The 12655-nt window shown below is 49.3% G+C and overlaps 1 protein-coding gene across 1 annotated transcript in view; it reads right to left on the bottom strand.

Annotated features, from left to right (window-relative positions):
- BSN (bassoon presynaptic cytomatrix protein) overlaps positions 1 to 12655 on the bottom strand; it is a 96521-nt gene that overhangs the window by 30596 nt on the left and 53270 nt on the right. Inside the window, exon 2 of the mRNA XM_069473637.1 lies at positions 7296 to 7707. Within this exon, the coding sequence (XP_069329738.1) occupies positions 7296 to 7707 (412 nt within the window). The remainder of the gene's footprint in view (positions 1 to 7295; positions 7708 to 12655) is intronic.

The following is a 12655-nucleotide window of genomic DNA, read 5'->3' as shown; positions in this document are numbered from 1 at the left end:
TATTGTGAATAATGCTGCTATGAACATGAGTGTATAAATATCTCTTTGAGACTCTGCTTTCAATTCTTTTGGGTATATATCCAGAAGTGGAATGGCTGGATCATATGGTAATTCTATTTATAATTTTTTGAGAAATCATCCTACTTTTTTCCACAGTGGCTGTATATTTTACATTCCCATTCCTACCAACAATGCACAAGGGTTCCAATTTCTTCACATTCTTGCCAACATTTGTTTATTGTTTGTTTCTTTTGAGACAGAGTCTCACTCTGTCACCCTGGGCCAGAGTACAGTAGTATGATCATAGGTCACTGCAACCTCAAACTCCTGGGCTCAAGTGATTCTCTTGCCTCAGCCTCCCAAGGAGCTGGGACTACAGACACGTGCTACCATGCCCGTTTAATTCTTCTATTTTTAGTAGAAACGGGGTCTCGCTCTTGCTCAGGCTGGTCTTGAACTCCTGACCTCAAGTGATCCTACCATCTCAGCCTCCCAGAGTGCTAGGATTACAAGCATGAGCCACCTCACCTGGACAACATTTGTTATTTTCTAGTTTTGTTTTTTTAAATAGCCATCCTAATGGGTATGAGGTAGTAACTCACTGGAGTTTCAATTTGCATCTCTCTAATGATTAGTGATGTTGAGTATTTTTCATGTGCTTATTGGCCATTTGTATATCGTCTTTGGAGAAATGTCTCAAGTCATTTGCCCATTTTTGAATTAGGTTATTTGATTTTTGTTGCTGAGTTGTAGGACTTCTCTGTATATTCTGGATATCACTCCCTTATCAGATTATGATTTGCAAATTTTTCTCTCTGTGGGTTGTCTTTTTACTCTGTTGATAGTGCCTTTTGATGTACAAAATTTTAAAATTTTTATTAATTCTGTCTATTTTTTTTGTTGCCTGTGCCTTTGGTGTCATATCCAAGAAATCTTTGTCAAATCCAATGTCATAAAACTTTTCCCCTATGTTTTCTTCTAAGAGTTTTATAGTTTTAGCTCTTACATTTATATCTTTGATCCGTTTTCAGCTAATTTTATACATGGTGTAAAGTGGGGGTCCAATTTCATGCTTTTGCATGTGGATATCCAGTTTTCCCAGCACCACTGGTTGAAAAGACTGCCTTTTCTCCATTGTATGGGCTTGACACCCTTGTCAAATCATGTGACCACATATGTAAGGGTTTATTTCTGGGCTCTCTATTCTATTCCACTGGTCTATATGTCTGTTTCATGCCAGTACTACAATGTAGCCTTGTAGAGAGTTTTGAAATTAGGAAGTATGAGTTCTTCAGCTTTGTTCTTTTTTTCAATATTGTTTTGGCTATCTGGGGGGGGGGTCCCTTGAGATTCCATCAGAAGGGTGTTTTTTTTTTTTTTTTTTTTGAGACAGAGTCTCACTCTGTTGCCCAGGCTAGAGTGAGTGCTGTGGCGTCAGCCTAGCTCACAGCAACCTCAAACTCCTGAGCTCAAGCGATCCTCCTGTCTCAGCCTCCCGAGTAGCTGGGACTACAGGCATGCGCCACCATGCCCGGCTAATTTTTCCTATATATATTTTTAGCTGTCCATATAATTTCTTTCTATTTTTAGTAGAGATGGGGTCTCGCTCTTGCTCAGGCTGGTCTCGAACTCCTGAGCTCAAACGACCCGCCCACCTCGGCCTCCCAGAGTGCTAGGATTACAGGCGTGAGCCACCGCGCCCGGCCAGAAGGGTGTTTTTAAATGCACATCTATCCTTCCTACTTCCACCTTCTTAAACCCTTGAGAGTGCATCTGGAGACTTCAGCAGGACCCCAACAGACCCAGCAGGACCTGTACACCCTCTGGTCCTGGCTATGGAATGCCAGCCACACTGGACCAGGCTTGCTTCTGGGTTCTCATATGGACCAAGCATGTCCCCTCAGGCCTCCCCTTTTTCCACCTGTCTCCTATCTGGCTCCAGTACAACACTCTACAGCCTAATGCCCCATCATCAGAGAAGCCCCCAAGAATCATGCCCACCTTTCTCCTAGTCCTTCTGAGCCCTGACCCGACGTGTGACTCTGTGTTTGCTTGTGTGGTTCCTGGTCTGCCTCCTGCACTGACCTGAAGGCTCCACAGTGCTGAGCAGCATGTCTGCTTCACTCTACCTGTTTCTCTAGTGTCTAGGACAATTCCCAGCTTATCATAAGGACTCAAAAAGCATTTGTGGAGGGAGGGAAAGATGGGAAGAAGGGAGAGGGCCACCCTCTGACTGAGTGGGATAAGCGGCCCTGTCCAGGCCAAAGTCTGGGCAAAATAAAGAACAGGAACAGCAAAACCAACAGGTTACCAGCCAGCAACTGGTTGCTTTACCAAGATTTCCTGTTCTCTGCTTCTTCCTGCCTCTGGCTCTCTCTCCACCACATCCCTTTCCCACCTCTCCCCTCTTGCGCCTTCTTCCCACCCCCACTCTATGTATTTCTCTCTTTCTCTCGCTCTTTTTTTTTTTGCAATTTAAAAAATTTTTATATTATACACGTATTTCTCGAGACAGGGTCTTGTTCTGTTGCCCAGGCTAGAGTGCAGTGGCATCATTATAGCTCACTGTAACCTCAAATTCCTGGGCTCAAATGATCCTCCTGCCTCAGCCTCCTGAGTAGCTGGGACTATAGGCACACGCCACCATGCCTGGCTAATTTTTAAAAATTTTTTTGTAGAGATGGGGTCTATGTTGTTTAGGCTGGTCTTGAACACTTGGGCTCAAGTGATCCTCCTACTTTGGCCTCCCAAAGTGCTGGGATTACAGGTGTGAGCCACCATGCCCAGCCCTACTTGTTTCTCTTTTTCTGTACCATTTTTACTCCATTCTCTTTTCATTCTGTTTCCTGTACCCTCACATATGAAAATAAGTGTTTTAGGGATAAAATTTCATATTTTGTGTTCTAAATTAATTTTATATTTATTCTTAGTTAACCTTATAGCCCTCTTTCCTAGCTAAAAGGTAGAGTTCCATATCTGATGGCTCCAACACAGTTGTCTCTTCCTCACGTCCCCACTGGCTCTGGCCTCCATCCTGTAGTGGTCCAAGCGAGTAGGCCAAAGGTCCTGTCTCCTGGGAATATGGTCCACCTGGAGGCATGTAGTAGCAGCAGGGCTGGCTGCCCCATGGCTGACTTAAGTTTGGATGGCATTTCTCTACTTCCTGGAGATTGTTTAGGTCAAAGTGGCTACCCTAAAGCAAACTGTCCAAAGACTAGACATGGGGTGGGTGAAAGGCCTCCTGAAGGGCCTGCCACCTGGAGATCAACTTCCACTTTTTTTGGAGGTGGGGAACGGAAGGCTGGGCACATGTGCAGACACCTCCTCCTGAGCCCAGTACGTAGGAGGATGCCTTTGCCTCTCCTCAGTGCACTGCCGATCCCATGTCCTGACACCTGTTCCTCATCCCTCTCTGGCCCAGGCAGCAATGTGCCCAGGAAAGAGCAGAGAGAAAGGGACAAGGCTGCTGGCGGCAGGAATCTGTGCTGAACTCACAGCACCACCCCCGGGCCATCTGGTGCCCTGGCCCTTGCCGGAAAGGAGTGGGATGCAGGCAGCAGAAGGAGAGACTCGTAGCCACTGCGTCGTCTCCCTCCCTTCTCCATGCCACCCACCCTGGACAACTGCCTGGGCCTAAGGCTTGCCATCAGGTAGAAATGAGGGGTGCAGTGGGGTAAACATCTTTGGCCTGGTTTCAGCAAAGTTCAGACCTTGGAACAGGTGAGGGAAGACCATGCTCACTCTTCTGTAGTTTTCTCTTTTTTGTTGGGTGGCAGGGGGCGGGGGGCAGGTGCGAAGAGAGTCTCACTCTTTTGCCTGGGCTAGAGTGCAGTGGTATCATCATAGCTCACCGCAACCTCAAACTCCCGGGCTCAAGTGATCCTCCTAACTCAGCCTTCCAAGTAGCCGGGACTACAGGCACGCACTACCATGTCCAGCTAATTTTTAAAAATTTTTTTCTGTAGATATGGGCTCTTGGTATGTTGCTCATGCTAGTCTTAAACTCCTGGCCTCAAGCAATCCTCCTGCCTCGGTTTCCCAAAGTGCTAGGACTACAGGCGCGCACTATCATGCCCAGCTAATTTTTTCTCTTTTTTGTAGAGATGGGATCTTGCTATGTGCAGTTTTCTTAGAGAGGCTTAGAAGTGATTCTAACTAGAGCAAGGAGAGCGGGAGGCAGAGGGAGTGTCTGGATCTGATAGGCTGGGGATGGGGTAGCAGCCCTCCTGCTCCCCACTGGGGCAGAGGGTGTGCCTCCTCACTTTAGGTGGTGCTCTGGGAGCACTCAGCTGATGGTACTGGAAGCATGGGCGGGCAGGCAGCCCTGCCTCTGCACTGCACTCACTCTGAGGATGCTGCTCTCAGGGCGAGGACAAGCTCGCATCTGGAGGAGTTCCAGGCTAGGAAGTGCTGCTGGGGCTGCTCTAAGTGGAGCGGCGGCAGGGCGGGGGGGATGAGAGGCTGGCAGAAGCAGGCTGTGTTGGCCCCAGCCACTGCTCACTTCCCTAGCAGCTAACTCCCATCTCCACTGCCCACCCCAACAGCGCCTTTCATCCTCTACCCAGCTGGCTCATGCCCACGCCTAGACTCCTACCCACAGCTACCAGAATAGAGGCCTGACGAGGGCAACAAAGGCCTCCCTTCTGGTGCAGAATTGGGTGGCAGGCCCAAATATAAGCCACTGAAGAGTGGAAAGATGGACTAACAGGCCTGAGCAGGCAGGGACATCAGCAAAGCCACTAAGGTGAGTGCCTGGACTCCTACTTCTCCTTTAGAGAAATCTGATGTTCAGGAAGTTTAAGGCACTTGCCCAAAAACCTACATCTAGGGAAAGAAGAGAAGAACCGTCTTCCTGCCTTCTCCCCATCACTAAGGCCGGAATGCTAACACCTCTAGCCTCCCCGTGACAGTGCAGTACACCGTCAGAGGGAGCGTCTCAGAACCAGCCCCTTGCACATGCCCAGAAACTCAGGCCAGGCAGGAGCTCAGCCCAGACACCAGGATGATCCTAGAGACAGCCTTCTTGGCTGACGTAACATCAAGTTAGAGGTGGCCAGAACAGATGTGGTCTGACCAGGACACATCTAACAGAAGGTGTGTGAGCAAAACCTGAAGATTTGTTTTCTCTTCATGTGGAAGCAAGACCAGAGAAGTGAATCTGCTTTTAGCAAAGTGACAAAGAGCAGTTGTACTACCTTGAGAATTATACTTTGCTATCCTTTAGGAAAATACACTGAGGGTTATTTTTCCTTGACAAAAACAGCACTGAAAGCCAAATCTGGGGAAGCAAAGGTTCTGCCTAGAGACCCCAACAGAAAAGGGCATTCCCCGTGTGTGCACTTGGAGAATGGACTAGGTCAGCATTTCCCAAGCTGGGTGCCATGGAACAGCAGCTCCTGACATGTGCTGTGGGAGCAACTCTGGGAAAGGCTGCCAACTACAGCCCTGTCTTGGGGCTCCGCAATGCCCCTCAGGATGCTGAAAACCCTGAGACATCCCACAGCAAAGAACCATTTCATTTGTCTGGCCCAGCATTTGCTTGAAGTACTTGGCCAAGGCCCACTCACAAAACCTGCCATAGGTTTGAAACCCTCTTTCCTCCTGGCCCTGAGCCTCGGCTTCCTCTCAGCACAATGAGGCAGATGGACTGAGTATGTCCAAGGTCCTCCCACTCTGCTGTTTTTCCAGGCACAGCCAAAGGCTAGCTCCCTTCCCACCGCACTGAAGGTCTAGGCCTGATGGAGCAGAGACGGGCCACCATGTGTGGCTCTTCCTCAATCCCTGCCCACCTCAACCAAAGCTGTGCAGGTGCTGCAGCTCAAGTGAGCATCTTGAGGGAGCTGGCATCCAGAGGAGTAAGGCCAGCACAATAAAGGGATGTCCCACAGCATTGTGGGCCACCTGCCAAGCCTCCCTGCTCCTGTGAGACCAGGTGCTTTTGGCTTTTCACTGGCAGAAACACACAGGTGAGCTTCCCTGGACTTAATCGCACTGTTCTAAATACTGAACAGCAAACACTTACCTAACTGATCAGTGCGTGATGGGCCTGTTTCTAATCACAGATGCAATAATCACGAGCATGCACGCCTCCTCAGGAAGCCCCCACACTCCAGGAGCAACTCCAAAGGCACTGAGTCATCTCCCCACACCGACAGCTCCTTCCTCGGAATCTCACACTTACCTCTCACAAACCACACATCCCACACCCACAGCACCTCATGGCATATATAGACCCTGACCTGCGAACAGTTATTCTCACTCATCCCCCTCCCACATGGTCCAAATGGCTCCAGCTGCTGCTAATCCCAGAGGCAGCCATAGCCGCGCCTGCAGTCAGCCACTCTCCATCCTGTCCAAGGACAGAGCCTTGTGGGGAGAACCAGAGGCTTCTGTGAGTTACTGCGAAGGAGCAGGAGGAAGTCAGCAAACCTACTCAGTTCATTTCAAAGGGATGGCTCCAGCTCAGCCAATACATTGGAGCACCCAGCCTCTAAGTCACCAGTGAGAGCCTCCATGGGCTTAGTTAGGCATCCCACAGCAACTCAAAACATCCTGAACAAAGCTGGGATGGGGCTGTGGACTCAGAGTCTTCTGGGGACAAAAAAGAGACCAAACTCATGGAAATGGTCCTACAGTGGCCTCTTGGTGAGTGTAGGACACTGTCACCCTTTGTGAATGCTTAGCTCCATCCTGGGCCTCTACTTTACCCCAGGGTCATTTCTCTGGGAATGGGGGGCTTCTCTGCCACCTCAGGCCCCCAGCTAACTGGAACTGAAGCCCAGAGGAGGAGCTTTCCAGAGCCCAGCTGGAAGGCAGTTTTCTGCCTCCCCTAACAGCTTGCTCCCCAGGCCAGCATCCCCACTGCAGGGCCCACTGTCAAGGTGAGAGGCAGGCCTAAGGCCAGGGAAATTTGCCTCCCTTTGGGCCCTCCAGCTGTTTATGGCTCTCTCCAAATGAGCATCTATTGGGAAAATTGTCCATAACTTTGTCTTTAGTCTTCTCCAAGGCCATTCTTTCAGACCAAACTTGAACCAGGTAAGAAAGCATCTTCTACTCTGGGACTCTGCCCAGGATTTCAGGGGATGCAGGAATCCCTCAGGAAGTCTGGGCCCAGGCCTCCTGTTCTCTGCTGCCATGTTGTAGAGCCAGGACACACATCCCCCAGGAGTACACAGATGCTGGTGGCCAAGGGAAATGACCAGGAAAAGAGTGTTGGTGAAAGAGAGGAAGGGAACCAGGGGAGGCACGGCAAGGAGGTGGCAGGTAAGTGGGGAGCCGGCGCAGAGGGTGGTTACCTGGGTGAGATGAGGGTTGGGGTTGAACCCACACTGGTTGCAGACCTTGTTGTGACACTGGGTGCAGGTGTTGAAGTTTGGCTGGCTGGGAGTCGACGTGAGGTCTGAGGTCTTGCATATGGGACACAGGGTACTGCTGGGAAGGGGGGCGATCTGAGGGACGGAGTAGGGTGATGTGGGAGTGCTGCTTCTGTCCGGTGACACCGAGGGGGACCTCCCTGATCTCTGTGTCCTGCTGTCTACCTGCAGCGTCCTGCGGGGACCATCAGCCTCCTGGACTGCTGGGCCCTGTGCCCTCGTCTCCCGGGGGCTCTCACGGCCAGGAGCAGTAGCAGAAGCCTGCTTCGGGGTTGGGGAAGCTGCTCTCTGGCTACCGGGGGGCTCCTTCGTGTCCAGTCTCCGGGAAATGCTGAAATGACATTAAAAATGACTGTGTTAGAGATAAATCTTAGAGAAGCAGCCTGCAGAGGTCTCTAGCAAGCTGGGCAACCTCACCAAGCCCCATCACCACCCTTCTTTTCCTGCCCAGTGGCAGCATCATAGCCACCATTTGCTATGCCCTGTGCTGAGCGCTGGTAAGAATCTCCCACTTGAATCCTTGGCACCAGGACACGTGGCAAGATATGAGTATCCCCTCTTACATCCTGATAAAGTACAGATTCTGATTCAGTAGGTCTGGGGTGGGATCTGCATTTTTAAGAAGCTCCAAAGTGAGCTAATACTCTGGTTTGCAGGCCACACTTTCAGTACCAAAGCTCTAAACCTATATATTAGAAACACCTAGGGTGAAGCTGGGCATGGTGGCATACACCTGTAGTCCCAGCTACTCAGGAGGCTGAAGCAGGAGGATCATTTTAGCTCAGGAGTTCAAGACTGCAGTGAGCTATGATCATGCCACTGCACTCCAGCCTGGAAAACAGAGAAAGACCAAGAAAGAAAGAAAGAAAGAGAGAAAGAGAGAAAGAAAGAAGGAAAGGAAGGAAGAAAGGAAGGAAGGAAGGAAGGAGGGAGGGAGGGAGGGAGGGAAGGAAAGAAGAAAGAAAGAAAAAAAGGAAAGAAAAGAAATACCTATGGTGATTTTAAAAATTCCGACTCTAAGACTGCACTCCAGACAAATTACATCAGAAACTGTGGGCAAAGAACCCCGGCATTAGTATTTTTTCCTCCCTGGGAGATTCCAACATGTAGTTCAAGTTCAGAGATACTGCCCTGGCAGGTCTGTTACATCCTGATTTGTCCCCTTCGGATGCTGAACCCAGACACTCAGGAATGCGGGGGAACCCCAATGAGTAGTTGATGCCATGTCCACCAGGGGTCTGCCTGTACACAAAGGAATATTCCTTCTGGTGGCTCTCCAAGCAGCCTGAGGGCAGACCAAATCTATGAGGATGGGACGAAGTGTTACTTTTTCTTTGGAGTTGGAATTCTAGGATCCAGCCCTTGAGAAACCACTGAGTGAGATCCAATGTGCCTAACCCCCACCTTCATCCCAACATAGCTGCAGAGGAGTCAGCAGAGTAGGGTAGTTGGATAACGTAGAAGGCAAACCAGCAGGCTAAAATCTAATCCCCTTATATTCCTTCTCCTTTGACCCAATTTAAGTTCATTTCTGCCAATTTTCCTCTTTTCCAATATGAAAGCACAAAAAGCCAAAGATAATGCTTTATATTGTTTTCCTAAAATTCTATACTTGCTTTGGGCTGTATTCATTTGGGTGGATGTTGGCACACAGGAGGCAGGGCAGATTTGCTGAGAGCCCCCGCAGAGACTCAACCATAGCTGCCTGTGGAGGAGGCTGCCCTGGCCCCTTCTGCCCCAGTGTCCCCCAGTCCTTGTAGGGTCTGACTGCTGCCCCCATCTGAAGGCCATCAGTTTGCCAAAGAGATTTAGGAACCAACTGGTAGGACATCTTAGGACAAGCCATTTCAGAGGGGAGATGAGGAGCCCACTTGGGGAGGCCCACCCCAAGACACTCCAAAGTGCTTCCTTCCTTCTGAGGACCTGGAGGTGGAGAAACATCTTATAAGGACTCTTTTGGAGAAAAGAAACACCAGTAAATGTCCACTAAACATTCCTGTCATCAATCACCAACAGCATACACCTAGATATCCAGTCACAGACCTGCCACTTTTTTCTCCAGTAAGACAACCAGAGTTTGAGTCTAACCCCTGTGGGCTACCTTTGCTGCCAGCTATGAGGCCCAGTGTGGTGGTGGGCACAGCATCTCTGGCCCACACTTGGAACCTGGGCTCCTCTAGGGGCCTTTCAGTATACCAATTTCTAAGTATCCTAAAGAAATATTTCCTACCTGGTTAAATTAATAGTTTCATTTTTTACTTAAATTACTTGGGGCTGGAATTTAAAGGCAGCCCTTGAAAGCAAATCAGAAGCTACTGAGAGCCCTTTATAACATGTGAATGAGCTACAGCCTCCTCTCCAGCCTTCTGAGAAATTTAGCAATTTCTACTGTATTTGTGTTGCCTGAGAAGTAATAAGCAATCTTCTGTGTACACAGTGACTTTTTAATTCAATGTTGCATCACAATGTAGTCTTTCTGGAGACACTTTATGTGAAGATTGGGGATCTAAATTTTTTTTTTCTTTTTGAGACAGAGTCTCTGTTGAGTGGGCCAGTGCCGTGGAGTCAGCCTAGCTCACAGCAACCTCAAACTCCTGGGCTCAAGCGATCCTCCTGTCTCAGCCACCCGAGTAGCTAGGTCTACAGGCATGCACAACCACACCTGGCTATTTTTTTCTCTATTTTTGGTAGAGACCGGGTCTCGCTCTTGCTCAGGCTGGTCTTAAACTCCTGAGCTCAAGCGATCCTCCCACTTCAGCCTTCCAGAATGCTAGGGTTACAGGCATGAGCCACCATGCCCAGCCAAAATTTTAAGTTAACTTCCAACTCAGCTGCAGTGACAGTGAGCATACAAACAATACCTTCTGCACCCAGCAAAGTCGGCACTGCAAGGGCAATGCTCCCTGCATTGGTGTGTGTCCACAACCCACATGGTGGCCATCGTGATAACTGGTAATCACAAGACTTGTCCATAGTCCCTACACTCTCCTGTCCTTCTGGATGATTCCTCACACCCTCTCCTCAATCTTCAAGCCTCCAACACCTCCCTCTGTCTCTTCACTGTCATTGACGACCTACTGGCTGTCTCACTGAAAAAGAGAGACCCACTGGAGAGGAATCTGCACAACCACAACATCCCTACTTCTGTCACCAGTGTTTGCCTGCCTCTGCTCGCAAGGCACACTTCTCACCTTCACAAGTTCTCTCCTCACCTTCATCATCCATCCCCACTCTATCACACCATTTCAATTACCACACAAACATGCTTCTAAGGAAAAAAGAAGCACTTTGCCCCATGACCCCTTCAGCTTCTCTCCCATTTCTCTGCTCTTCCTTACAGCAAAACTCTTTGAAATCACCTCTCCTCCCTCCCTTTCAACCCACTCTAACATGGCTTCTGCCCATCCCTCCACAGAAATTGCTCACGTCACAGTCACTGGGGACCTCCACATCATCAAATCCAACAGCATGTCTCAGTTCCTCACGTCACCTGACTAGCACAGCACTTGATCCCAGGTGAGCACTACCCACTTCCTGAACTGCATTCTCCACTTGCCTTCGGGAACACCACCTTCTCCTGGGCTTCCTCCTCCTGCCTGGCCATACCCTTCTAACCTCTTTTTGTAGGTTCTTCCATATCTCCCAAGCCTGTAGCCCCACTTCTTACATTGGAGGGACCCAGGGCTCAGTCTTTAAACAAATTATCTTCTCTGAGTGCTCACAATCCCTATATCTCAAGACTTACCCAGTCTCAAGGCTTTAAATCACATTTCCCACTGACAACTACCAAATGTCTATCTCTGGCCCAGACCTCTGCCCTGAACTCTTCATTTGTCTAACTGCTAACTCCACAGCTTCACTGAGATGTCTTAGAGGCATCTCAAACTTGACATGCCCATGCTGTGCCCCTGATCTTCCCCCTAAACGTGTTCCTGCTGGTCTTCCCTTTGGTGCCATCTCTGATTCCCATCTTCTTTCATCCTACATTAATCCATCAGTAAATCTTATGGTTTCAGATCCTGGCCAATACCACTGCCTCCTCACCCGACCTGGTCCAAGCCACTGTCATCTCCTGTTTCAGTATTGTAGAGCCTGGCTCCTTCCACTCACCACTCTGTGGGCTTCTCGCCATGCAGCAGCCAGGAAGGCTGTAAATACTCAAGTCAGGCCACTTCTCTTCTCTGCTTAAACCAACCACAACTTCCTTTCCCTCCCAGAGGAAGAGCCAAAGGCCTTACAATGGCCCATGAGGCCCCACGAGATTTGCCCCTTTCTCTCTGGCCTCATCTCCTTCTATTCTCTCCCTCCCTCATTCTACTTCTCTTATACCAGGCCAGTCCTGCCTCTGGCCATGTGTGCTTGCTGTTTGTTCCACTGGCACTTGCTCTCTCTCAAGTCTTTGCTTTCAGGGACATCTACTCCAACTATTCTATTTAAAACTGTGCTTCTGTCTCTTCTGCCTTTTTGTTCTCCATGGCACTGAACACTATCTGAGCCATCATAAAACAAATTTATTGCTTTTGTGTATGCTCTAGGATCCCTGCATTAAACTGCCAGCTCTGTGTGGGCAAGGCCCCTGTGTGCTTTCTTTATAGCTATGTCCCAGTGCCTAGCAAGTACCTGGCACAAACTGGATGCTCAATATGTATTTCCTGAATGGGAGGACTATAACCACATCATGACTCAGAGCTGTAAAATATGGCCCATAAGTGTTTTAGAGCTGAGGAAACATGGCAAGTTCCTGGCAGGGCACTTGGGCCTTCTCTGGATTTGACCTCAGGCAGGAGAGAATTGCAGGAGCAATACATGAGGTCTTCCCCAGCTGCTGGCCACACCCCCAGCCGCACCATAGAAGGCTCTGCTGACAATAATGGTGGTAACGCTGACTCACCCCTCACCATGAGCCACCTGTCACATATTAACTCCTTTAAGCCTCACAGCACATTCACTGGGTAGGATTTATTTTGCCAACTGCACAAACAAGGAAACTGCCACACATAAAAGATAAGTAACTTGCAAAGCCATCATGACTTGCAAATTGTGGAGCTGGTATTCTCATATCCAGGCCACCAGTCCATGTCCCTTAACCCCTGTCCCACACTGCCTTTCTAGGGGAGCACAGTGTAGCTAGAAAGGGTGGGAAGCATTCTAATTTAGATTCTTTGGATTCTTTTTTTCTGCAGAGCTAAGTGGAAGCTGCCTAGGAAGAGGTCTCTGACCATTTTGCTCTCCACTATATCCCCAGGACCCAGCATCACACTTGGCCCTGAGTGGATACTCAA

This window comes from Eulemur rufifrons, chromosome 7, assembly GCF_041146395.1.
Source record: "Eulemur rufifrons isolate Redbay chromosome 7, OSU_ERuf_1, whole genome shotgun sequence".
Taxonomy (NCBI): domain Eukaryota; kingdom Metazoa; phylum Chordata; class Mammalia; order Primates; family Lemuridae; genus Eulemur; species Eulemur rufifrons.
Note: the sequence above shows the minus strand (reverse complement) of the source record. Positions and strands in the feature narration are given on the sequence as shown.